This window comes from Erythrolamprus reginae, chromosome 11, assembly GCF_031021105.1.
Source record: "Erythrolamprus reginae isolate rEryReg1 chromosome 11, rEryReg1.hap1, whole genome shotgun sequence".
Classification (NCBI taxonomy): domain Eukaryota; kingdom Metazoa; phylum Chordata; class Lepidosauria; order Squamata; family Dipsadidae; genus Erythrolamprus; species Erythrolamprus reginae.
This window is the reverse complement of record NC_091960.1, coordinates 9556692-9584445: the sequence shown is the minus strand read 5'-3', so window position 1 is coordinate 9584445 and position 27754 is coordinate 9556692. Positions and strand designations below refer to the sequence as shown.

Below are 27754 nucleotides of genomic sequence, written 5' to 3'. Positions count from 1 at the left end.
GTATCATTAACTCTTGTTCTGAGTTAGATAATTGATCTCCTTCTCCTTCTGAGCTGTCTGCCACACTGTCCTCCTCCCTGTCACTCATGTCTCCTTGGTCAGAGGAGCCTTCATCAGCTGATTCCACCAGGGGCAAAACAGGCCTGCAGCACGTGGATGTCTCCCCCACATCCACAGTCCTTGGGGCAGGAGCTGGGCCAGAGCTAACCACAACACTTGAAGTAGAGGAAAGATTTTTTTTTATGTATTTAATGAGTATTTGGACTTTTAAAACCCACTCGGCATTAAACAGTCATTCTATAATATTTCTCAGCGGGAACTACATGTTATATCCTACCAGTTTCTTTAATAGAGTACAGTAGTACTGTAGAAGAATTTTATGAATTGTTAATGGATTTTAAATTCCCGATGAATTTAATGGACTTAAGCCCCCTTTGAAAACTCATGAAGAAGCGAATCCGCAAAAGATGAACCGCGAACTAGCGACGGATTACTGTACTATAAAGTCTGGGAGAAGGTCTACGATTGGTTGAACAGAAGATTAAGGAATAATTGAACAACTAAATACATTACAAATAAGTAAATAGCTATAAATTTGTAAATAGTATGAAATATTAGCTCATGTTTCTATGCATGATAAGATTTGCAAAGATTTTTCTCCGGAAACTTCAGACAAGAGCGGAGCGATAGTAGCTCCTATATTTGTTGTATGTTTGTTGTTTTGTTTTATGTTTGTTGGTGTTTTGTTTTGTTTTAATAAAATGAATTAATAATTTCTTTAAAAAAAATAATAAAAAAGAAGTGAATGAACCGGAGAAGTTATTATTGTATAGAAAACATATGTATTTATTAGAAATATGCAAAGTATGTAAAATATACGAGATCTGCACTAAGTCCCAAAAAACCGCAGAAGGGGAAGACCGCAAAATTCTGCTTATTCAATCAATTTATATACAGTAGCCCATCTCATGGCAGTGATTCTAGCAATCAGCAGAGGGTTAAAGCCAAAACTAGGAACAATATATAAATGTAATAAAATTTTAATTAATAAAATTAATCAATTAGATTTCTATGCCACCCTTCTCGAGGCAACTCAGGGCGGTGTACAACAGTATAAATGCAAACAATATATGTAAAGAAATCTAATTATTTTTTAAAAGAATTATACAATATTACTAAAAATTCTAGAAGACCCCCATGTACTGTCATCCACCTTCATCCAATTCAATCATTTCTAACATCGGCTGATGACAATCTCATCACTCATGGCCACCATCGCGCCGGCAGAGATGGGTCTTCAGAGCTTTACAAAAGACAATGAGGGAGGGGGTGGTATGTATCTCCGGAGGGAGTTCATTCCACAGGGCTGGGGCCACCATAGAAAAGGCTCTTCCCCTAGGCCTCGCCAGCTGACATTGTTTGGCCGACAGGACGTGGAGAAGGCCGACTCTGTGGGACCTAACCGGCCACAGGGGTACATGAGACAGGACACACATATATATGTTTTTTCTGCCGAATCGCCCTGGCATACCCAAATATGGGAGGAGCTTAATGCTTCCTTTTGCCTCTCAGCCCCACCCAGGGCTGTATCCAAGGCAGTTAATTTTTTCATTTATTATTTATTTATCAGATTTGTATGCCGCCCCTCTCTGTAGACTCGGGGCGGCTAACAACAATAATAAGACAATATGAACAAATCTAATATTTAAGTTAATTTAAAAACCCTAATTTAAGAAACCAGTCATACATACAGACATACCATGCATAAATTTTATAAGCCTAGGGGGAAGGGAAAGTCTTAATTCCCCCAGGCCTGACGACAGAGGTGGGTTTTAAGGAGCTTACGAAAGGCAAGGAGGGTGGGGGCAACTCTGATATCTGGGGGGAGTTGGTTCCAAAGGGTCGGGGCCACCGCAGAGAAGGCTCTTCCCCTGGGTCCCGCCAAATTACATTGTTTAGTTGATGGGACCTGGAGAAGGCCCACTCTGTGAGACCTGACTGGTCGCTGGGATTCGTGCGGCAGAAGACGGTCCCGGAGATATTCTGGCCCGATGCCATGTAATTTGTCATATAATTTGTCGGCTGGAAAGAAACTTAAGAAAAGTGCCGGAGAGACGAGTTGGAGAGCATAAGTTGAGCTGGTCCGTTACTCTGCTGCTGAGAAGATTTGGAACTTTTAAAAAAAGATTAAAATGGGAACCAAGGACTCCCTCCCCCCAAATAATAGAAGGCTATAGAGGAAACAAATTGCTAAAGAAAGAAGTAATCATTTTCTCTTTGGGTCATTTAGAAACTGAGAGAGGTTCATTTGAGGATTTTCCAAGTGACCAAAATATAGGTGATGTATAAGACGATGATGGTGATGCCCACACCGAGTGCTGAATGGGCCCAAATCCGTGCCATTCTGGAGTTACGTTGTGCAGAGTTTTTGTTCCGTTCGTGGTTAGCTTCTCGGGTCTGAAGAAAGAAAGAAAAGATTATGCAAGAGTTGCAACGCATTATAAAATTGCATTATAAAATTATAATGTAATAATAAAATTATAAAATTTTAATATGAAATTTTGTTGCATATTTTTTTTAAGTGAGGCTTAAAAGGTTTATCTATCTATCTATCTATCTATCTATCTATCTATCTATCTATCTATCTATCTATCTATCTATCTATCTATTAGATTTGTATGCCGTCCCTCTCCGAAGACTCGGGGCGGCTAATAACAGTAAAGAAAACAATGTAACAAATCTAATATTAAAAAATAATCTAAAAACCCCAATTTAAGAGACCAATCATACAAACAAGCATACCATGTATAAATTCTATAAGCCTAGGGGGGAAGGGAAAAACTTTCAATTCCCCCATGCCTGACGACAGAGGTGGGTTTTAAGGAGCTTGCAAAAGGCAAGGAGGGTGGGGGCAACTCTGATATCTGGGGGGAGCTGGTTCCAGAGGGTCGGGGCCGCCACAGAGAAGGCTCTTCTCCTGGGTCCCGCCAAATGGTTGTGTGAACTTGGCCTTCTCCAGTGTAGGATGCAAACCCAGAAAAACGAGCTGAGTGTAAAAGGAAAATAAACGTTTCCTGCCCACAGAGAACCCTTTAATAATGGCCTCTGTTTTTTCCATTGCCTGAACATAGTTGACTCTTAATTCTGCATGAAAATGCTCACGACCGACCAATAACTTGTTTCCCCTCTATATCTGCATAACCAGAAGTCAAAGTTCCTTTTCAAAAGAAAAATGGTTAAGTCTATCAGTATTCTGAAAGCAATTTAAAGGAATTAGAAATTTGCCCCGGAAGCGGAGTAAAGACTCTGAGACAGTGTATGGGTTAAATATAGGGTCACTTTATTAAATTAGCATAAATTTAAATAACGTAACTTTAAATACGTAAATTTAAATATTCAAATGATTCAAATTCAACTGTAAACAAAGGACCTGCAGAGGCCAAAAACTAACGGGGCGGAAATTCCTGTCAAAACCTTCCTGGGCTACTTATTGGGCACGAATCCCAGTGACCGGTTAGGTCCCACAAAGTTGGCCTTCTCCGGGTCCCGTCGACTAAACAATGTCGTTTGGCAGGACCCAGGAGAAGAGCCTTCTCTGTGGTGGCCCCGACCCTCTGGAACCAGCTCCCTCCGGAGATCAGAACTGCCCCCACCCTCCTTGCCTTTCGTAAAGTTCTTAAGACCCATCTCTGCCGTCAGGCATGGGGGAACTGAGACATCTCCCCCGGGCCTATACAGTTTATACATGGTATGTTTGTGTGTATGTTTGCTTTTAATAATGGTGTTTTTAGTGTTTTTTAAATTAATAGATTTGTTCTTACATTGTCTTTGTTATTGTTGTGAGCCGCCCCGAGTCTACGGAGAGGGGCGGCATACAAATCTAATTAATAATAATAATAATAATAATAATAATAATAATAATAATAATAACTCCTTGCTGAACCAGGTGAAGGTAGCCACCTTCACCTGGATCCGAGCCACGCCCTTCAGCGTGTGGGAGGAGCTCACCCTCCAATCCCTGAGGGCAATTGGATCCGGTGAGTCCCATGGGCATCCTCTCTCCAATCCCTGAAGTTGTACCAACCTATAGTTCATGGAAAGAGGCGGTCAATCTTTCTTTTAAAAGATGCCCCAAAGGAGCATGCGCAGTTGCTCCTACTGCCCATTTCCGCCCCTAACCTGCCAAACCCCAGTGACCAGAGGGAAGCCAAATTAATCAAATATCTACATGGTGCTGCACCCCCTAACCAGTCCATCCATACCATCAGTGTGGAATAGGCAAAAAAACAGCCGCCTCTAAAGGGGAAGCTGTGGAGGGCGGGCGGGTGTTCGCTTCGGAGATGCTGCCAGGCAAGGAGGAGATCCTGTTCGATCCAGGACCTCCCCCCCTGAGCCTGACATGCAGCGTGCCAGGTTGGCATGCTGCCAAAAGCCAAACTTCTGGTTTCGCCGGAAACCCGAAGTTCGGAGCTCCGCAGAGCTTACACCAGCGTCCCTGGGTCCGGGGGCAATTTTGGCCAGCAGTTAAAGCCGCCGGCCATGCATAAGTATGTAAAACCTCTAGATGACAAAAAAGAGAAATGGTGGCAGCATTCGATAAACTATATAACACAGACTTAAAGAATGAAGATCTAAGAAAATGGTTATCAGAAGGTGAAAGAAACCTGTGTATTTTGAATCAGCGAAAAATGAATTAAATTCCTCGGCACTACCCTGTAAGGGCTCCCCAACTCCCCCCGATTTAGAAGGGAGTGGGTCACCCTAAACAGAGCGGCCGGGCGGGATTCCGTTGATGCAATAAAGGCGGCATGGTACGCGCATCTTGCCACCTTGAGCGCCACTTTGTAGGTCTTAATAAAAGCTCTTACAAGTGTTCGGTCGGATTCAGACTTACTCTTCCTCCATTGCTTCTCTAGGCGTCTCTTCTGGCGTTTCAACTCCCGGAGCTCCTCGTTGAACCATGGAGCTCTACGGGGTCTAGTGCCACAGAGAGGTTGCAAAGGCGCAATTCAGTCGAGAGCCTCTGCTGCAGCCTTGTTCCAGGCCTCAGCCAGAGACTCCGCCGAGCTGCGGACGAGTGTATCTGGAATAACCCCAAACGCCTTCTGAAAACCTTCTGGATCCATCAGGCGTCTGGGGCAGAACAACCTAATCGATTCCGCCTCCCTGCGGGGAAGGATTGGAGCCAGGAAATCAAGCCGCAGTAGAAAATGGTCTGACCATGACAAAGGCAATGCTTCTAAGCCCCTTAGTCTCAGACTTCAATTGCTCCGAGAGGAATATCATATCAGGTGTGTGTCCACCCTCGTGAGTCGGACCCTGAACTACTTGGGTCAGGTCCATGGCTGTCATGGTGGCCATGAACTCCTGTGACAGTCCAGAGGAACCGCCGAGTGACGGCAGATTGAAGTCCCCCAGGACAATAAGTCTGGGGAACTCCACCGCCAACCCAGCCACCTCCTCGAGCAGCACAGGCAGGGCTGTTGACACGCAGCTGGGAGGCAGGTACGTGAGTAAAAAGCCCACCTGAACCCCTGAATCCAACTTCACAAGGAGTGACTCACAACCCGCAATCTCAGGGGCAATTACATTCTGTGGTGCTTTACATTCTGGGCAACCCTCGTATGAAGAACTTTGCCAAAGGTGTTGCTGTTTCCCAGGTAAAGTATCCACATTCTTCAGGATCCAGGAAACTGAGTACAGCGGGATTCAGATTCCAATTGTCCAACCTCCCCTGTTCCCCCTCCGGTCACATGATTGAATTTTGGGCCCTCAACGATCAGCCCACATTTACAGCTGTTTGCAGGGTCTTGTGGTCACATGATCCTGATTTACTAAGTTTCTTTTTGTCAGAAGCCGATGTTTGCTTCTAGTTGACCCATGGTGAACAATGGGTTTGCTTAACGACCACTGCAAAACAAGACCGAACGATGGGTTTGGTCCTAGGACAGCCTGCTTTACAACAGCAAAGGCACTGAAAAATGTGACTTATGATAGTTTTTCGGTCATGACCTTTACAGCATCTCCATGATCAAAATTCAGCTGCTTAGCAACTAGTTCGCGCTTACAACCGTTGACAGGTCCCTTTTGCAACCGTAAGGAGTTGGGCGGTTTATAAATCGAAATAACAAACAAACAAACAATTCAATTCAATTTATTAGATTTGTATGCCGCCCCTCTCCGAAGACTCGGGGCGGCTCACAACAATAATAAAAACAATATTCCAGCGAAAACAAATCTAATATTAAAAAGCACATAAAACCCTATCATATTTAAAAAAGCAAACAAAATATACATACCCAAACATAAATATAAAAAAACCTGGGGGAAAGGTGTCTCAACTCCCACATGCCTGGCGGTATAGATGGGTCTTGAGTAATTTACGAAAGACAAGGAGTGTGGCGGCAGTTCTAATCTCTGGGGGGAGTTGATTCCAGAGGGCCGGGGCTGCCACAGAGAAGGCTCTTCCCCTGGGGCCCGCCAAACGACATTGTTTGGTCGACGGGACCCGGAGAAGGCAACTCCGTGGGACCTTATCGGTTGCTGGGATTCGTGTGGTAGCAGGCGGTTCCGGACATTCTGATAAGCAAAAGGGGAATCCACTTAACTAAGTAACTAGGTTACTAAGTAGAATGGACTAGATAAATGGTCAAAGCAATGGAAACTGCAGTTTAATGTTTCCAAATGTAAAATAATGCACTTGGGGAAAAGGAATCCTCAATCTGAGTATTGCATTGGCAGTTCTGTGTTATCAAAAACTTTAAAAGAGAAGGATTTAGGGGTCGTGATTTCTGACAGTCTCAAAATGGGTGAGCAGTGTGGTCGGGCAGTAGGAAAAGCAAGTAGGATGCTTGGCTGCATAGCTAGAGGTATAACAAGCAGGAAGAGGGAGATTGTGATCCCCTTATATAGAGCGCTGGTGAGACTACATATGGAATACTCTGTTCAGTTCTGGAGACCTCACTTACAAAAAGATATTGACAAAATTGAACGGGTTCAAAGACGGGCTACAAGAATGGTGGAAGGTCTTAAGCATAAAACGTATCAGGAAAGACTTAATGAACTCAATCTGTTTAGTCTGGAGGACAGAAGGAAAAGGGGGGACATGATCGAAACATTTAAATATGTCAAAGGGTTAAATAAGGTTCAGGAGGGAAGTGTTTTTAATAGGAAAGTGAACACAAGAACAAGGGGACACAATCTGAAGTTAGTTGGGGGAAAGATCAAAAGCAACGTGAGGAAATATTATTTCACTGAAAGAGTAGTAGATCCTTGGAACAAACTCCCAGCAGACGTAGTTGGTAAATTCACAGTAACTGAATTTAAACATGCCTGGGATAAACATAGATCCATCCTAAGATAAAATACAGGAAATAGTATAAGGGCAGACTAGATGGACCATGAGGTCTTTTTCTGCCGTCAGTCTTCTATGTTTCTAATGTCTCACATAACAACAGAAATTTTGGACTCAGTTGTGATCATAATTCAGGGACACCCTGTTATTTATAGGTTGGACTCCCTTGTAAGACAATTGCTTAGAGGGAATGACATCCTTATGTGTTTGGTGACAGGGCTGTTTTACTTTTTCCCACTTAGTGGGAGGCAATAAATCCAGCCAGTGTGGAAAAGATTTAGCAGTCAGTAAGATGGTGTAGGGAAACACTGAAGCCAGAAATAGATGGAGGGGGTGTCCAGGCCCTGTCCCTGGTTTCAGTTATGAAGTTATAGGCCTCTTTGGTAGGAGGAGCTTTTCTTACTTACTCTTACTGGGGAGGGGGAAAAAATCAAGTAACTGAATTTACATCATCGGCTGCTAGGAAATAACCGTTATTTGTCACTGTGGCCCCTCCCAGTCAAGATACATCCCCGTTTATTTATTGCCACATTTCCGCAAATCTCATCCTATTACAATAAGGACCAGTCATTTCCGAGGGGAGGGGAATTCTACCCCTAAAGTAACCATTTCTTTGAAGCAAATCTCCAGATGAAAATTTTTTCCTCTCCATGAGAGAAGTTTGCTAGCAAAGCAAGAAAAGTGTGAATTGAAAGTGCAAAAGAAAAAAGAACAGCAGAACTTGTGTGGGCCTCTGAAACAAAGAAGAATTTGCTGAGAAACTAGCAGAGACATTTCATAACTTCAAAGGGAGGGAAGGAGAGGAGAGGAGACCAGGCTGTAAGATGAGCCATCCACCAAACGAGAAGACATCTCCAATGAACGCATCCTATCAACCTGTACAACAGCATGATCCAATGACATCAACTTTTAACCCACCACCTCCAATGTATGGGGCATCTCCCCCTATGCCATACCCGTATCCACCTTATGCTGGACCTCCTGGTGCCGTACATGTACAGCCTCAACCGGCCATCTACATCGCAAGTGTCCAATCTCCCAGTGAACCGGATTATTTGGGCTACTCCATCTTCACCCTCCTTTGCTGTTGCCTCCCCTTGGGCATTGCTGCTTTGATTTTCTCTATAATGGTGAGTTTCAATGAGGGAGGGAGGGGAGGCAGGGATAGGGAGGGAGGGAGGGAGAGAAGGAGAGGGAGAGAGAAAGGCAGAGAGCCATGACTACCTTTGCTTAGATATGAATGTGGCCCATACTAATTAATACTGATATTAATCTCGGTAAGAGGAAACAGCCAACACTCGTTGCAATGAACTGTAAAGCAGGGACCGCACTGTAGAAGAAAAGGAAGTAAACAGGAAATAGCAAGAAAAAAAGGGGGGAGAATGGAGTGTTTAGAGTGCATTCCTCTTCATCTTTTTCTTCCTTTGTAGACTTTGAAGAGACCTTGGAGGTCTTCCAGTCCAGTGTTTCCCAACCTTGGCAACTTGAAGGTAATTGGACTTCAACTCCCAGAATTCCCCAGCCAGCGAATGCTGGCTGGGGAATTCTGGGAGTTGAAGTCCAGATATCTTCAAGTTGCCAAGGTTGGGAAACACTGTTCTAATCCTATCTCATTAAGACAGAAGCTATCTCATCTCAGACAAGTGTCTGTCCAGTCTCTTCTTAAAAACCTCCAGGGATGGAGCTCTCGCCATTTCCGAAGGCAAAATGTTCCAAATTTTCCTCCCTGTTTGGAGTTTTCTCCTTAACTCCACGTTGCTTCTCTCGTGGTTTAGTTTCCAACCATTATTTCCTCTTCTCTTCTCTTCTTGTTCTTCGTTTCCTCTTTTCTGCTTTCACACTCGCCATCTTTATTTTTAAAAACCCTGCTCTCCTGCATGTTTCGAGATTTGTCTCCTCTCCCACATGCCTGGAATTATATGGGTATCGATAATCTTTCTTTTTTTTAATCTCTTTCCTCTCCCAACTCTCAGACTCAAGGGGCCAATCAACGGGGAGACCACGTGACTGCTAAGAAATATTCCAGACTGGCACTCACTTTGGATCACACGGCTCTTGGATTGGGAATTACATCGATCGTTGTGGGCACCGTTTTGCTCATTGTTTCCAGAGTCGTATTACAAAAACAACTTCATGAGACAGGCTATGGGAATTGGAATCCCTGAAGACACGATATTATCTTACATGACTTCTGTTCTTAATACACGGAAGAGAAGTCAAAAATCAAACTACCGGTACCCCAAATGAAACCACAGTCTTCGAATTCATGTAAATCGGATCAAATGCTTGGGGCAGAATCTATCCGTAGGCCATTCCTTCAGACTTCCCACTAGTTCACACATGCTTTGCTGGCCCCACCTAAGAACTACCCCACAATACCCTGAAAACAACATCGGACAGTCTGAAACCCTATTAATTGAGAATTCTGATTCTTTTTTTATATACAGTGATACCTTGTCTTACAAACTTAATTGGCTGCGGGACGAGGTTCTTAAGGTGAAAAGTTTGTAAGACGAAACAATGTTTCCCATAGGAATCAATGGAAAAGCAATTAATGCGTGCAAGCCCAAAATTCACCCCTTTTGCCAGCTGAAGCGCCCGTTTTTGCGCTGCTGGGATTCCCCTGAGGTTCCCCTCCATGGGAAACCCCACCTCCGGACTTCTGTGTTTTTGCGATGCTGCAAGGGAATGCCAGCAGGGGAATTCCAGCATTGCAAAAACAAGCGCTTCGCTGGCAACAGAAGTCCGGAGGTTGGGTTTCCCATGGAGGGGAGCCTCAGGAATCCCAGCAGCACAAAAACGGGCACTTTGCTGGCAACGGAAGTCCAGAGGCAGGGCATCCCAGCAGCGGCGGTGGGTTTGTAAGGTGAAAATAGTTTGTAAGAAGAGGCAAAAAAATCTTAAACCCCGGGTTTGTATCTTGAAAAGTTTGTATGACGAGGCGTTTGTAAGATGAGGTATCACTGTATATATAAAGTTTTTTTTAACAAGGATAAATACAATAAATACATTTAATTACAAATAACAGTGTAGACATGTCGAGATACAAGGAGAAAAAAAAATAAGAGAATTGGGTAATTGGAAGATTAAAAACAAAGATTATATGTCAAATTATGGTCTAGACAGTATGCATTTAACAGCAAACAGAAACAGACAAACAAACAAGCAGATAAACAGAAAGAAAGAGAGAGAAAAAGAAAGAAGAGGAGAAGAAAAGAAAGGGAAAGGCAGGCGGGCGGGTGGGTGTACGGTAGATCTGTACTGGAATTATGAACTAGAAGTATTCTCAGTAGCTCATTCCCTTATACCTAATATTTCAGATTATAAATAAATAAGAGAAAGTGTTGAATAAATCAAAATAAGGAGATTTTAAGTAAGCCAGTCTAATTTTAACATATATCGATGTCTCATACATCCATTTAGAAGAAAAGGAAAGATTTGACACCAGATATGTATCTATTTAAATATATAAAGTTCTTAACATTTATTGGGCGAGTTGTTCTTTTTTTTTCTAACCAGCGATAGAAGGGATCCCAGCAGTTATTGAATTCTGATTCTTATTGATCCTCTGATTGAAATAATAGCTTGGGAAAAGGTAAATGTATCAGTTTTGAGACCACATGTGAAACTTTCGCACACTTAGGGGTGAACACCATTTGCATTGAAATACACTTACTGAGTTCTAAATCTCATTCATATGAAATAAATGTGATACACTAGACATAAGACCTGAAATCCCAATTTGTTGGAAAGCTACCATATGGATATTCTTCATATTTTCTCTGGCACAATTTTACAAAAGACATTCTCATTACATATAAAACCCAGTGTTGTCATAAATCAAAAGTAAACAATCTGGTATCTTAGCGCTTCATGTAGCTCGTTCTGTATCCTATGCACATTTAATGCCAAATTGTAAAATTTAATGTGATTATAGGAATATCTCTGCCTCACCTTTCTGTATCATTGATTTTATTGTCATATTGCTCTAATTGTTTGAAATTATTGCATATTTTCCAATTAGCATCTGCCCTTCTGTAATTGTATAATACTATTCTGTCTGTACTGCAGTGATTTAATACAAAGTAGGACTTTATTAAATGTATGAATTGTAATGCTATGAAGATTTTTTTTTTGTTTAAGCTTATGTAAATTTATAATATAAACTGATGTGAAATAAATGCCAATCAATTAGCTTTTCATTGGGTTATGTGCTATTGCTGCAATTCTTCCTTTACCAGTTGAAAATATCTATTGGGTTCACACCTAGCATGACCCTATAGGAGAGGAGACCTCAATTTTTTTTAACAGGGAGCCAATTTATGGTCCTTCAGACTGTTGGGGGGGCTGGACCGGTTGGGTGGGCATGTGACTGGGTGGGCACGGCCAATTTAGAAGTCCATTAAACAATACACACAAATTAAACTCCAAATCTCAACTAGCAAATGCTCTGTCCTACACTTTAGGAAAAAGTATCTGAACTCCAAATACGAATTGAATAATCATCTGCGTGGTGGAGCTTAAATAGGGCAACGGCTCGCATGCTGTCAGATATGAAACATAGAAACATAGAAGACTGACGGCAGAAAAAGACTTCATGGTCCATCTAGTCTGCCCTTATACTATTTCCTGTATTTTATCTTACAATGGATATATGTTTATCCCAGGCATGTTTAAATTCAGTTACTGTGGATTTACCAACCACGTCTGCTGGACGTTTGTTCCATGGATCTACTACTCTTTCAGTAAAATAATATTTTCTCACGTTGCTTTTGATCTTTCCCCCAATTAACCTCAGATTGTGTCCCCTTGTTCTTGTGTTCAATTTCCTATTAAAAACACTTCCCCCCCGAACCTTATTTAACCCTTTAACATATTTAAATGTTTCGATCATGTCCCCCCTTTTCCTTCTGTCCTCCAGACTATACAGATTGAGTTCATGAAGTCTTTCCTGATACGTTTTATGCTTCAGACCTTCCACCATTCTTTTAGCCTGTCTTTGGACCCGTTCAATTTTGTCAATATCTTTTTGTAGGTGAGGTCTTCCAGAACTGGACACAGTATTCCAAACGTGGCCTCACCAGCGCTCTATATAAGGGGATCACAATCTCCCTCTTCCTGCTTGTTATACCTCTAGCTATGCAGCCAAGCATCCTACTTGCTTTTCCTACTGCCCGACCACACTGCTCACCCATTTTGAGACTGTCAGAAATAACTACCCCTAAATCCTAAATACCCCTAAATATGGCTCCATGTGCCATCGGTGGCACCCATGCCATAGGTTCGCCATCACTGCTCTAGGGTTTGTATCTTTGTTTTTTTCTGATATTTATTAATATGGATGTCTTACGTCTATATTTTTTATATAGTTTTATCTCATTGTGGTGTGCCACCCAGAGTCACCTTTGGTGGGCTGAGTGGCTATTTAGATTTCATAAATAAATACTTTCTCAAAATCTAAGGCTACCTCTGGGAATAAATCCCCTTTCCCAGGATCTAAGGCCAAAATATGCAGAAGGAACCAAAGGTCAGTTTAGCTTCTATAAAAGCATTAGCAGGACTGGAGCTATTCATATAAAACATGGAGGAGATTGCGTAATCTTATGAGATTGCGTAATCTTATAAGACTTTCGAATATCTGGGAAGGGAGTAGAGATAAAACTTCCAAGAACAGGGCAAATCTTGATCTTGGGATCAAAGAGCAACTTGTGAAAACAAAGGTGCTTGAAGAGTCACTTGTGAGGATGGTAAAACTGGCTTGCTTCAGAATTCATCCCAAACTTTTCTTCCTGTTTCTCCTATATGCAGAAACTGGTGGACTTCAGAAAACTCAAGAGGTGTTTTGCAAAACAATTTTTATTAGGCCACAACTCTATGAACGAATGATGTATGAATGTTTACATTAGGAAACTGTATTTTTATTCATTGTAGTTTTTGGGGGGTTGTGCCCTGCCGTGAGTCTGTTTGGAGAAGGAAGGCCTATAAATCTAATTAAATAAATAAAGTAAATAAATATATTATTAATAAAATATAAAACTGGTGTTTGGCGACATTCAAATCCGCATTCTTCTGAGACACTATGCAAATTTTGTTTATTTTCACCCCATCTTTGTCATTATTTTTAATTAATAACTCAATGCTACTCAATACTTTATACTCCTCCCACCTTCAATTATTCCCACAGCAACCTTCTATGAGAACGATTGGGCTGTGGGGGAATGAGTAGCCCAAATCCAGCCAGGTTTCATTCCTGGAGAAGGGCGGCATACAAATCCAATAAAAAAATAAAGTAAAATAATAAAATAAAATAATAAAATAAAATAAAGTAAAGTAAAGTAAAGTAAAGTAAAGTAATGTAAAGTAAACAAAAAGTAAAATAAAATAAAATAAAATAAAATAAAATAATAAAATAAAGTAAAGTAAAGTAAAGTAAAGTAAAAAGTAAAGTAAAAAGTAAAGTAAAATAAAATAAAATAAAATAAAATAAAATAATAAAATAAAATAAAATAAAATAAGTAAATTAAAGTAAAGTAAAGTAAAGTAAAGAAGTAAAGTAAAGTAAAGTAAAGTAAAGTAAAGTAAAGTAAAAAGTAAAGTAAAAAGTAAAATAAAATAAAATAAAATAAAATAATAAAATAAAATAAAATAAAATAGAATAATAAAATAAAATAAAATAAGTAAAGTAAAGTAAAGTAAAGTAAAGTAAAGTAAAGTAAAGTAAAGTAAAGTAAAGTAAAGTAAAGTAAAGTAAAGTAAAATAAAATAAAATAAAATAAAATAAAATAAAATAAAATAAAATAAAATAAAATAAAATAAAATAAAATAAAATAATTCCTAGGGCGGGCTAGGACTCACGGTCTCCAGTGATGGATTAAGGCTCACTGGTGCCCTAAAGCACTGACAAATCTTGGTGCCCCGGCTCTTAGTTTTATTTATCTTAGTTTTATTTATTTATTTCTCAAGTTTGTGGTGCCCCCTTGCTTAATGGTTAATACTCACTGTCGCTCTTCCATTTTCTACTCTGGTGCCTTAACTATGAGACCAACTTTAATAATAATAATAATAATAATAATAATAATAATAATAATAATAATAATAAAAATAACAACAACAACAACAACAACAACAATAACAATAACAACAATAATAGCAGCAGCAGCAGCCACAGCCACAGCCACAGCAACAACAACAGAGTTGGAGGGGACATTGGAGGTCTTCTAATCCAACCCCCTGTTTAGGCAGGAAACCCTATACTACTTCAGACAGATGGTTATCCAACATCTTCTTAAAAACCTCTAGTGTTGGAGTATTCACAATTTCTGGGGGCAAGCTGTTCTACAGATTCATTGTTCTAACTGTCAGGAAATTTCTCCTTAGTTCTAAGTTACTTCTTTCCTTCTTTAGTTTCCAGCCATTGCTTCTTGTTCTACCTTCAGGTGTTCTGAAGAATACGTTGACTCCCTCTTCTTTGTGGCAACCCCTGATATATTGGAACACTGCTATCATACCCACTGCTATCATCATAACACACTCCCAACCACGTCTGCTGATAGTTTGTTCCAAACATCTACTACTGTTTCAGTAAAATAATATTTACTCACGTTGCTTTTGATCTATCCCCCAACTAACCTCAGATTGGACCTCCTTGTTCTTGTGTTCGCTTTCCTGTTAAAAACACTTCCCTCCTGAACCTTATTGAACCCTTTAACATATTTAAATGTTTCGATCATGCCCCCCCCCTTTCCCTTCTGTCCTCCAGACTACACAGATTGAATTCATTAAGTCTTTTGTGATAAGTTTTATGCTTTTTAAAAGAAGCAGGAAACGGCTTCGTGTGTTGCCGTTATGGGTTGTTGTTTTTTCTGCCACCCCTTAGAGCAGTGTTTTTCAACCAGTGTGCCGTGGCACAGTAGTGTGCCGCGAGACATGGTCAGGTGTGCCGCGAAGCTCAGAGAGAAAGAAAGCAAGAGAGAGAGAAAGCAAGAGAGAGAGAAGAAGAAAGCAAGAGAGAGAAAGAGCGAGAGAGAGAGAGAAAGAGAACAAGAGAGAGAGAAAACAAGAGAAAGAAAGAGAGAGAGAAAGAGAGAGAGAGAGAGCAAGAGAGAGAGAGGGAGGGAAGGAAGGAGAGAGAGAGAAAGACATAGAGGGAGGTAGGGAGGGAGAAAAAGAGCAAAAAAGAGAGGAAGGAAGAGAAACAAAGAAGGATGGAGAGAGAGAGAAAGGAAGAGGAAGGAAGGGAGAGAAAGAGGGAGGGAGAAAGAAATAGAGTGAAGGGGAGGAAGAGAGAGAGAGAGAATTTTTTTGTCCAAACTTTTTTTAGCCGCCCCACTCCCCCCCCCATGTGCCCCAGGGTTTCGTAAGTGTAAAAAATGTGCCGCGGCTCAAAAAAGGTTGAAAATCACTGCCTTAGAGAGCCAGTTAGCATCTTTAAAGAGCCCCGAGTCTGCGGAGAGGGGCGGCACACAAATCTAAATAAATAAATGAATGAATAAATGCTGATTAATTGTACATTGGCATTGGACCTTGTCAGAACTAACCAAAAACTATCAGCCAATTTAATGATATGACTATATGTATGTTTTTTTATATTGGGGTTCCTTGCTTTTAGATTTTTAAATGTACAATTGTTATTTTAGATTCTAATTATTAGATTTGTCATTATATATTGTTTTTATCACTGTTGTGAGCCGCCCCGAGTCTGCGGAGAGGGGCGGCATACAAATCTAATAAATAATAATAATAATAATAATAATAATAATAATAATAATAATAATAATTGAATGAATGAATGAATGAATGAATGGATAAATAGATAAATAGATAAATAGATAAATAAATAGATAAATAGATAAATAGATAAATAGATAAATAGATAAATAGATAAATAGATAAATAGATAGATAGATAGATAGATAGATAGATAAATAGATAAATAGATAAATAGATAAATAGATAAATAGATAAATAGATAAATAGATAAATAGATAAATAGATAAATAGATAAATAGATAAATAGATAAATAGATAAATAGATAAATAGATAAATAGATAAATAGATAAATAGATAAATAAATAAGGATCCTTTTGTTTTGATGGAATCTGAGCAGCTCCAACACCACTAACCCCCTGTACCCAGTGAAGGGCTACCAAAATTTTGACTACCACACCGTGGGCATGGCTTATGCATTTTCTTTTAACATCTTTCCGTGCAAATTGGGTGCTCTGGATTGGAGCTGCATTTTCGCTACCCCACTGCGTCCACCCCCAGCCAGGCCGTAACCGACCCCTGCCTGTACCCCTTGACCCGACTTACCTGTATAGCGTAAACTAAGGCAGCCACCCCAAAGGGTAGACAACAGCAGATCATAGTGAAGATGGAGTAGGCCAGGTAGTCAGGTGCGCGGGTGAATTGAGCAGGTTGAAGAATTGGTTCTTCCTTCGGGTCTTGGACAGTTGTGGCATAATAAACGTGGCCTGGCATCGGAGGCTGAACGGTTATGGCGGCAGGTGGTTGAACGGGAGTCTGCGCTGAATCAAAATAAGGGGGTGGTAGATTCTCGGTTTTCAGCATGTTGTCTGCAGACTTTTCATAACTTGCTTCATTCATTTTGCGAGTCGTCGCTTTTGCTCTTCACCCCCCCGGGCTGTTCTGAGAAGGCTGTTTCTGCTCTTGCCTTCTTTCTCTCTAAAACCGGCCCTTTCTTTCCGAGGGCTCTACTCTGCTGTTGCTCACCTTCCCTTGCAAGAGAAAATAAGCGGCTTGCAATCCTAGCCGTTTCGTTCCACCTCTTAATGAATCATTTATTGCTCTGACTTCAGGCCAGGTTGGCAGAGTGGGTTCCTCTGCCCTTGAAGAAGGATGTGGGTGAAATAAAAAAGCCAAGCCTGAAACAGTGGCAAATGTCAAACGTTTTGAGGGATGGAACGCATTTCTCAGCAACTTGGGCAGCTCTGAGTTAACTGTTACTCCCTCTTGTTATTTATTTAGTATTTTTGACTTCGATGCTGCCCAATCCCGGAGGATTCAGGGTGGCCAATTTTTGATTCCAAAGAAGAACAAACAGGAAGGAAAGTGGCAGAGCGATGGAAGAAAATGCCAATTTTATTTATTTATTTATTTACTTACTTACTTACTTACTTACTTACTTACTTACTTACTTACTTACTTACTTACTTACTTACTTTCTTACTTTCTTACTTTCTTACTTTCTTACTTTCTTACTTACTTTCTTACTTACGTACTTTCTTACTTACTTACTTACTTACTTACTTACGTAGTTTCTTACTTACTTACTTACTTTCTTACTTACTTACGTACTTTCTTACTTAATTACTTACTTACTTAATTACTTTCTTACTTACTTACTTATGTACTTTCTTACTTACTTACTTTCTTACTTACTTACTTACTTACGTACTTACTTACTTACTTTCTTTCTTTCTTTTTCTTACTTACTTACTTACTTACTTACTTACTTACTTAGTTACTTTATTTATTTACTTGTTTGTTTGTTCATTTGTTTTTTTTTTTGTTTTTTTAATGCCGCCCTTCTCCTTAGACTCAGGAAAGTGTGGGGCCATTCCAAGAATAAAACTATAGGATAGCCCCAATGAAGGGCTACCAAAATTTTTACTACCACATTGTGGGCGTGGCTTAAGCATTTGCTTTCAACATCTTTCAGTGCAAATTGGGTGCTCTGGGGTGGAGCTCCATTTTCGCTACCCCACTGCGTCGTCGTCCCCCCCCCGTCTGGGTAGTAGCCCACCCCTGGATAGCCCTTATTCCCTTTTCATTGGGAATAATAAAATAACCAAATTTAAAACCATATTTCAAACTGGGAACTACAAATTTGCTATGTTGTGGTTAGCTCTGGCCCAGCTCCTGCCCCAAGGACTGTGGATGTGGGGGAGACATCCACATGCCGCAGGCCTGTTTTGCCCCCGGTGGAATCTGCTGATGAAGGCTCCTCTGACCAAGAAGACATGATTGACAGGGAGGAGGAGAGTGTGGCAGACAGCTCACAAGGAGATCAATTATCTAGCTCCTCCTTGGATTCAGAACAAGAGTTAATGATACAGCCACGCATGCGGAGAGCGATGCATAGGCAACAACAACTGAGAAATTATTATCAAAGAAAATGAGGCCCCCTGTGGTTGGGTGGGGCTGTGGTAATTAGTGAGTCTGCTATAAAAAGCAGCCTGTGGGTTTGGCCATTGTGGAGGATTATCTGATCGTTGTGTTTCGTGACTGCTTTACTGACTTTGACTTTTTGTGTGCTGATTTTTCCCTGCTTTGAAACTAAACCAGAGCAAAGTCCGTTTCACTTTGTGAAAGAAGAAGGACTGTGAATTGCCTCACAGCTGCAAGATAAGTATCACAGAATTTATAAGGGACTTGTACAAATTACTAGTTTGTTTGGAGATGAGTGCTCTTTGATATACCAAAAGAGGTCTTAGGTTAAGGAATTTTCATTATAATGAACATTGTTTTGAATTTTCAAACGTGTGTGTGTCTGAAATTTGTACATGTGAATTTTTGGGAGGAGTCTACCAGAGAGCCCGACAGAACAGCTATGTTTGTCAAAAGTCCTGAAACTTGACTTATATTTCTGAGCCCACACATCTTAACACTTGTTGAGTTGAGAAACACTGGTCTACTGACCAGGGGTAGGCAAAGTTGGTTCTTCTATGACATGTGGACCTCAATTCCCAGAATTCCTGAGCTAGCATGATTGGCTCAGGAATTCTGGGAGTTGAAGTCCACAAGTCATAGAAGAACCAACTCTGCCTTCCCTGGGTCTAGCCTATGGGTAACTGGAGGCTTTCTACATCAGCAACATCTGACAATCTTGGCTGATCTTGCAAAAGCTAAGTGGGGCGAGTGTCCTTGGTGCTCTATGAGCTTGGTGTTTTCTTGCACACATTTCATTATCAGTGCGCTGATGAAGTTACCTATATGGGTAACGAAACATCTCCAAAAAGATAAGCAAGCTCAGAGAGCATCAAGGACCCCACGCTTCAACTCTGAGTGACAAATTTTCTCCTTTATCGGTAAAGCAGGGCAGAGTTAGCTACTATTGGGTGAGAAACCTCAAATGTAGATTGAGGGGATTAAACACATTCTGGAAGAGAGCCATGCCAAGCTCATTGACACTCTTGTTCAAGAAAGCCCTGTTGAAAGCCTTGTTCAAGAAAGACCTCTTTCTGTGTACTTACTAGATGTTAAGTTTCAATTTTGCACAGGACTTCAGGGATTCAGGAAAATGCAAAAGAAATGTCAATTTGGAGAGGGTTTAGAAAACCGGACTTTAAATAGCCACAAGTACGTGATTGAATTTCGTTCCTGCTCTCAAGTTCACTCTATGTGGGATCTACTGTATATCGGAAAGACCAATTCTTGGTCTCCCCCAGATTCCTTGTGCTACTCAACTTAGTTTAAAATTTCCGGTCACAATTCAAAGTGTTGGTAATGACCTATAAAGCCCTACATGGCATCGGACCAGAATACCTACAAGACCGCCTTCTGCCGCACGAATCCCAGAGGACGATTAGGTCCCACAGAGTTGGGCTTCTCCGGGTCCTGTCGACTAAACAATGTCAATTGGGGGGCCCAGGGGAAGAGCCTTTTCGGTGGCGGCCCTGGTCCTCTGGAATTAACTCCCTCCAGAGATTCGAACAACCCCCACCCTCCTTGCCTTCCGTAAAATGTTGAAGACTCACCTCTGTTGCCACGCGAGGGGATGATTATTTATTTATTTATTTATTTGTTTGTTTGTTTGTTTGTTTGTTTATTTATTTATTTATTTATTTACTTACTTACTTACTTACTTACTTACTTATTTATTTATTTATTTATTAGATTTGTATGCCGCCCCTCTCCGAAGACCCGGAGATCTCCCCCCTTCGTTGTTTTATTTTCTGACCTCTGTAGTATGATTAATTGATTTGAGTGTGTACGAGTGCATAGTTGTGATTTTATGATATTACATTATATTAATGTTTTTAAATTGACTTTAAAATTTTTAATATTAGATTTGCAATGTATTGTACTGTTGCTATGTTGTGAGCCGCCCCGAGTCTTCGGAGAGGGGCGGCATACAAATCTAATATATTATTATTATTATTATTATTATTATTATTATTATTATTATTATTAAATAATTTATTAACTTAGAGCAGAGATGGTGAACCTTTTTTCCCTCGGGTGCTGCACCTGTGTGAGTGCCTTCACCCATAATTCAATGCATGGGGAGGGCAAAAACAGCTTCCACTGCCCCCCAGAGGCACTCTGGTGGCCGGAAATGGCCTGCTTCCCAACTACTGGTGGGCCCAGTAGGCTCCTGTTTCGCCTTCTGCAGATTCCAAAGGCTCCCCTGGAGTCAGAGACGGGTAAAAATATAGAAACATAGAAGTCTGACGGCAGAAAAAGACCTCATGGTCCATCTAGTCTGCCCTTATACTATTTTCTGTATTTTATCTTAGGATGGATATATGTTTATCCCAGGCATGTTTAAATTCAGTTACTGTGGATTTATCTACCACGTCTGCTGGAAGTTTGTTCCAAGGATCTACTACTCTTTCAGTAAAATAAGATTTTCTCATGTTGCTTTTGATCTTTCCCCCAACTAACTTCAGACAACAAAACACCTTCCCTTATCCCCTTGGGGGCTCTCTGGAAGCCAAAAATGCCCTCCCAGAGCCTCCATGCAAGCCAAAAATCAGCTGGTCAGCACACACACACACACACACACATTCACAATTCGCCTTGAATGTGTTCAGCAGAATTGTTGTCCATTTAATTCTACTCTCCCAGGTTATATGACCCTTTGTTAAAGGGTCTCTTTGGGCTAAAGAGAATGCAATCTAACTTTAGCCAGTACCGTACATATTTACACAAACACACGCGCACACACAGCTCAATAACAAAAGGATAAATTTATATTTATTGGAAATTGGCAGAACAATATTTTGCTCAAATATCCATCACAGACTAATGTAAACAATTTTAATACTGCAATATTTAAAAAAGCAATGCCTCGGGGTTCTGAGCTTATGTTGAAATGATAGCAGCAAAAAGAGCAGCAGTTTAATCAGATGTCCATGAAGCAGAAATTGGGAGATATATTTTATCCAAAGTTGGCTCAGCCTTCCATCCTTCTGAGGTCGGTAAAATAAAGACCCAGATTGTTGGGGAGAAATATATTGGCTCTGTAATTCGCTTAGAGAGGGCTGCAAAAAACATTGTGAAGTCTAAGTGCTATTGCTATTCAAGGTTTGGAAATTACACAGAAGCATTCTTTGGCCTCCCTCCAAGATACACTCAGATTTAAAAAGTTCTGCCAAAGACCATTATTAAAACCATAGTGCTGGGAGATTGGCTAATTGGCTATCAAACCCAGAAGCAAGGGACTTGGGTATAAAGCAGGGATGGGGAACAATGGCCTTTTTTATAACTTGTGTACTTCAATTCCCAGAATTCCCCTGCCAGCCTTCTGGGTGTTGAAATCCACAAGTCATAAAGGAGGCATTGTTCCCCACTCCTGGTTTAAAGCATCTTGCCAACACATCTATGAGCATTTGAGATTCCAGCTTCTCACTTAGCATGTGTTCTGTCTGGGTTTTCCCAGACCTCAACACCAACTGAAAAAACAGCCAGACACTCTGGTAAAAGCCAAAAGTATTTTATAGCTGGGAAAAATAAGCACAAAGGAAAACCTGTCTTCACAACAGACAAGCTATAATACGTTACAGCAGGGTCCTGATGTCCAGTCAATACCACAAGCTTCTTGCTGGCAACCCCCCCCCCCCAAGGTTTCAATAGTCCAAGGCACAAACCAGGATTGTAAGCCACCAAAGTTCACAGACAGGTCTCACGAATCTCCAAGATAAAACTCCACAAGCCAGGAAGGGTGGGTCCGCCTTTTATCCTTTCCCAAGAGCACCACACCCAAACCCAGCTGTGACCTCTAATGCTGGAAATACTTAGCCAATTGAGTCCGTCTCTGATTAGCTCTCCTTTGTCGCATATCTATGATGTCTTGAGCATTTTCCCCTAAGGAATCCAGGCTGCTTGCTGGGGAGAGCTCCCCCTGGTGGGACTCTGGCTGTCCTTCTTCTTCAGCCTGGGATTCCTCTTCCTCGTCAGTCTGCACCTCCTGTTCCTCAGCCTCTCCCTCTGAGCTGGAAACCGACAGAAGGTCAGCCATTCCCGGAGGGGTCCCAGACTGAACCACAACAGCATGTAGCTGTGGCATCATGGATCACGAAGAGTAGGGTTTAGGTAGAAATTGGTCCATTTCTCTCCAACACTGTGTGGTCTGCACTGGCTGCCAATTGGTTTCCAGATTCAATTCAAAGTGTTGGTTATGACCTATTAAGCTCTACATGGCACCGGACCAGATTACTTACGGGACCGCAGGAATCCCAGTGACCAGTTAGGTCCCACAGAGTCGGCCTTTTACAAATCCTATTGACTAGACAATACTACTTGGTGGGACCTAGGGGAAGAGCCGTCTCTGTGGGGGCCCCGGCACTCTGGAATCAACTCCCCCAAGAGATTTGTGTTGCCCCACCCTCCTCGCCTTCCATAAGAGTCTAAAGACTCAACTATGCCACCAAGCCTGGGGTCATTAGATTCTCCCCCCTGGCCAATGAATGTATAGTAGGTTTGTTTGAATAGGTATGTGCGCATGTTGATAGGCCTTTTTAGTTTTTCTTAAATGTAATTCTCAATTTTAACTGTAATTGTTATAGAAACATAGAAACATAGAAGACTGACGGCAGAAAAAGACCTCATGGTCCATCTAGTCTGCCCTTATACTATTTCCTGTATTTTATCTTACAATGGATATATGTTTATCCCAGGCATGTTTAAATTCAGTTACTGTGGATTTACCAACCACGTCTGCTGGAAGTTTGTTCCAAGGATCTACTACTCTTTCAGTGAAATAATATTTTCTCACGTTGCTTTCCCCCAACTAACTTCAGATTGTGTCCCCTTGTTCTTGTGTTCACTTTCCTATTAAAAACACTTCCCTCCTGAACCTTATTGAACCCTTTAACATATTTAAATGTTTCGATCATGTCCCCCCTTTTCCTTCTGTCCTCCAGACTATACAGATTGAGTTCAGTAAGTCTTTCCTGATACCTTTTATGCTTAAGACCTTCCACCACTCTTGTAGCCCGTCTTTGGACCCGTTCAATTTTATCAATATCTTTTTGTAGGTGAGGTCTCCAGAACTGGACACAGTATTCCAAATGTGGCCTCACCAGCGCTCTATATAAGGGCATCACCATCTCCCTCTTCCTGCTTGTTATACCTCTAGCTATGCAGCCAAGCATCCTACTTGCTTTTCCTACTGCCCGACCACACTGCTCACCCATTTTGAGACTGTCAGAAACCACTACCCCTAAATCCTTCTCTTCTGAAGTTTTTGCTAACACAGAACTGCCAATGCAATACTCAGATTGAGGATTCCTTTTCCCCAAGTGCATTATATCTCAACGTATACTGCTTTTATATGTTGTAAGCCCCGAGTCTTCGGAGCGGGGCAGCATATAAATTTAATAAGTAATTTGGACAGTGGAAACATTTTATAATAGTGGTTTTCGAGATTTTGTTCATCACGGACCCCTTTTATGCCAATGGATCATGGTCATGGACCATCAAGGCTTAATTTAAGATTTAAACCATAACATTTCTTCAAGCCTTCATGGAGCACTGGTTGAGAACCTCTGTTTTGGAGGGGGGAAAAAGTTGAGTAGAGGAAGGACGGTAACATTGGAAAGGCAATCATATCTGAATGTTTTCATTTTATTTAGCTATAACATACTCCCATCGACACTGTAGAAAGTTGATTGCATTGGGTTCTTCTGCAAGAACATTTTGATCCTGTCCATGTTAGTTCCACTGTGTCTTTCCCCTTCGCTTTATATTCATGATGGCACAAAGACCCAGTCTTCTTTTTTTCTGGCCAATTTATCATTTGATTTTGACCGGCAACCCTGACATCTGCCTTTTAGAAGTTTGCAACATATTCTAGAGATGACACACACAACCCCTTGTGCAATTACTCTTGCTGTTTATGCATGGATTATGCAATCACTTTATGAAACAGGGTCTTTTGTATCCAAGACTCGTATCTGAGATGTTTCAGGCAGACTCGTAACTACTTTAATGGAGCACCTCACATTTTATTATACCCGCCCAGAATGATTTCTAAATTATTTTGGCATTTTAGTATTTAGCGTTAAAATCTGTTGCTTTAGTATCTCGGCGGCTTATAATTCAGCCATATAGAACTGTATTCATGTAATGATGGATCAATTTTTGTTTGTTGTACTTGTTTGAGTATTTATTCTAGTATTTTAGAGTTATGGGGATACAGTATAGGGACTGTCTATCATCTGAGAGACACTCTGATTGTATAAGAATATAACAAAGATGATGTATAGAATTAGGGACCCCAGCCCGACTCCAAATGCTATATGAGACAGATTGCGTGCCAGCTTTGAATTTCGCCGAGCAGAGTCTCCGTTCCCAGTGCGGTTGGCTTCTTGGGTCTGAGAATAAAGAAAAAATAAGGGATATATCAGTGAAGAAATATACAGTGGCACCTCTACCTAAGAACGCCTCTACTTATGAACTTTTCTAGATAAGAACTGGGTGTTCAAGACTTTTTTGCCTCTTCTCAAGAACCATTTTCCACTTACAAACCCGACCCTCCAAAACTGTAACCAGAAAAGGCAGGGAGAAGCCTCCGTGGGGCCTCTCTAGGAATCTCCTGGGAGGAAACAAGGCCGGAAAAGGAGGGGAGAAGCCTCCACGGGGCCTCTCTAGGAATCTCCTGGGAGGAAACAGGGCCGGAAAAGGAGAGGAGAAGCCTCTGTGGGGCCTCCCTAGGAATCTCCTGGGAGGAAACAGGTCTGGAAAAGGTGGGGAGAAGCCTCCGTGGGGCCTCCCTAGGAATCTCCGTGGGGCCTCCCTAGGAATCTCCTGGGAGGAAACAGGGCCTCCACCCTCCCCGTGGTTTCCCCAATCGCACACATTATTTGCTTTTACATTGGTTCTTATGGGAAAAATTGCTTCTTCTTACAAACTTTTCTACTTAAGAACCTGGTCACGGAACGAATTAAGTTCGTAAGTAGAGGTACCACTGTATTGAGATCAAAAAAGAACATCTCTAGCCTGTAAGTATGAATGGTTTAGGGTTATAAAGTTCATACATTTTGGGAGCGAGTTGCTTAGTAACAGAAATTCCAGTCTTAGTTTCGGTTGTAAATCAAGGCCTATCTGTATGAAGTACTTATCGCTCCTTGTGTACAATCAGGCTAAACGAACAAGCATTTTTCTCCTTGGAAGAATGCACAAAGTTGTGCAATATATTTGATTTCCCACAAATGAGGCTGTTTGGCTCATTTGTTCTTCTATTTCCACTAAATGTTGTCGTGGCAGCTAAATTTGGACAAAATAGTTCCAAAGTTCAACACCAGCATATTGAACCACTGTTGGACATGTTCTTTCCTCACTGAAACAGAACACTTGAATTAGTTTAGTAAATCAAGGCTTATCTGTATGAAATAGTCGTTGCTGCTTGTGTACAGTCACGCTAAATGAACAAGCATTCCTTGATTCCCATAATAAAAATAAAGAACAGAAAGCTTTGTTTTCTTGACAGGAAGCACCAAAGTTGTGCAATCTATTTGATTTCCCACAAATGAGACTGCTTGGCTCATTTATTCTTCTAGTTCCAGTAAATGATGCTTTGGCAGCTAAATTTGGAAAAAACATAATTCCAAAGTTCAACATTAGCATGTTGAAACAATGTGGACATATTCCTTTCTCACTGAGCCTGTAACTTGTTGCTTGTATCCTAAGATTTTTTATTAATATTGTGTTGTGGTTAGCTCTGGCCCAGCTCCTGCCCCAAGGACTGTGGATGTGAGGGAGACACCCACATGCTGCAGGCCTGGTTTGCCCCCGGTGGAATCTGAAGATGAAGGCTCCTCTGAACAAGAAGACATGAGTGACAGGGAGGAGGAGAGTGTGGCAGACAGCTCAGAAGGAGGTCAATTATCTAGCTCCTCCTTGGATTCAGAACAAGAGTTAATGATACAGCCACGCATGCGGAGAGCGATGCATAGGCAACAACAACTGAGAGATTATTATCAAAGAAAATGAGGCCACTTGTGGTTGGGTGGGGCTGTGGTGATTAGTGAGGCTGCTATAAATAGCAGCCTGTGGGTTTGGCCATTGTGGAGGATTATCTGATCGTTGTGTTTCATGACTGCTTTACTGACTTTGACCTTTTGTGTGCTGATTTTTTCCCGCTTTGAAACTAAACCAGAGCAAAGTGTGTTTCACTTTGTGAAAGAAGGACTTTGAATTGCCTCACAGCTGCAAGCTAAGTATCACAGAACTGATAAGGGACTTGTATAAATTACCAGTTTGGTTGGAGATGAGTGCTCTTTGCTATACCAAAAGAGGTCTTAGGTTAAGTGAATTTTCATTTTAAAGAACATTGTTTTGAATTTTCAAATGTGTGTGTGTCTGAAATTTGTACCTGTGAATTTTGGGGAGGATTCTACCAGAGAGCCCAAAAGAACGATATTGATTGATTCTTCATTGCTTATTTGACCCCTATGACAATCATGAAGTGATTGGAGTTTTGGAGGGTCATGATTCTTGACAAATGTCTCTTTTTCTTTTATGTACCCTGAGAGCATCTGCACCAAGACAAATTCCTTGTGTGTTCAATCACAGTTGGCCAATAAATAATTCTATTCTATTCTATTCTGAGCCAGAACATTTGAATTAGATTAGCGTAGTGGGTTTTCTCTGCAGAAATTGCTTAAGAATTAACTCCCTTCACACTGTCTTGTTTCACCTGAATCTTCTCATAATACAAAAACACCCCAGCATATTCTCTTTGCTGTCTTGCCCCCATGATATCAGCTATTCTCCAACTCATGACTGAGGCAAAGGCAGCTGGCCTTTGTTTTTTCTTGAAGATGTTTCATGTCTTTGTATCATATACAGACTCAAACTCAACCCGGATAAGACGGAGTGGCTGTGGGTGTTGCCTCCCAAGGACAATTCCATCTGTCCTTCCATTACCCGGGGGGGGGGGGGAAATTATTGACCCCCTCGGAGAGGGTCCGCAACTTGGGCGTCCTCCTCGATCCACAGCTCACATTAGAGAACCATCTTGCAGCTGTGGCGAGGGGGGCGTTTGCCCAGGTTCGCCTGGTGCACCAGTTGCGGCCCTATCTGGACCGGGACTCACTGCTCACAGTCACTCATGCCCTCATCACCTCGAGGTTAGACTACTGTAATGCTCTCTACATGGGGCTCCCTTTGAAAAGTGTTCGGAAACTTCAGATCGTGCAGAATGCAGCTGC

At 41.3% G+C, this 27754-nt stretch overlaps 3 protein-coding genes across 3 annotated transcripts in view; 1 reads left to right on the top strand and 2 right to left on the bottom strand.

Moving 5' to 3' along the window:
* Nucleotides 1-822: 822 nt before the first annotated feature.
* On the bottom strand, nt 823-17301 carry LOC139174502 (proline-rich transmembrane protein 1-like). Its single transcript, XM_070764923.1, has 2 exons — nt 16668-17301; nt 823-2457 (listed from the first exon to the last, which is right to left on the bottom strand). The coding sequence occupies exons 1-2, from the start codon at nt 16959-16961 to the stop codon at nt 2305-2307; spliced, it is 447 nt and encodes a 148-aa protein (XP_070621024.1). The 5' UTR covers nt 16962-17301; the 3' UTR covers nt 823-2304.
* Nucleotides 7905-11556, top strand: LOC139174415 (proline rich transmembrane protein 1B-like). The gene is made up of 2 exons (XM_070764760.1): nt 7905-8484; nt 9328-11556. Exons 1-2 carry the CDS (start codon nt 8179-8181, stop codon nt 9517-9519), a joined length of 498 nt encoding a protein of 165 aa, XP_070620861.1. The 5' UTR covers nt 7905-8178; the 3' UTR covers nt 9520-11556.
* A 6845-nt stretch (nt 17302-24146) lies between the features above and the next one.
* The window catches only part of LOC139173817 (proline-rich transmembrane protein 1-like), an 8705-nt gene continuing 5097 nt past the window's right edge, over nt 24147-27754 (bottom strand). The window contains exon 2 of the mRNA XM_070763658.1: nt 24147-24916. Coding sequence (XP_070619759.1) covers nt 24728-24916 — 189 coding nt within the window. The 3' untranslated portion in view covers nt 24147-24727. The remainder of the gene's footprint in view (nt 24917-27754) is intronic.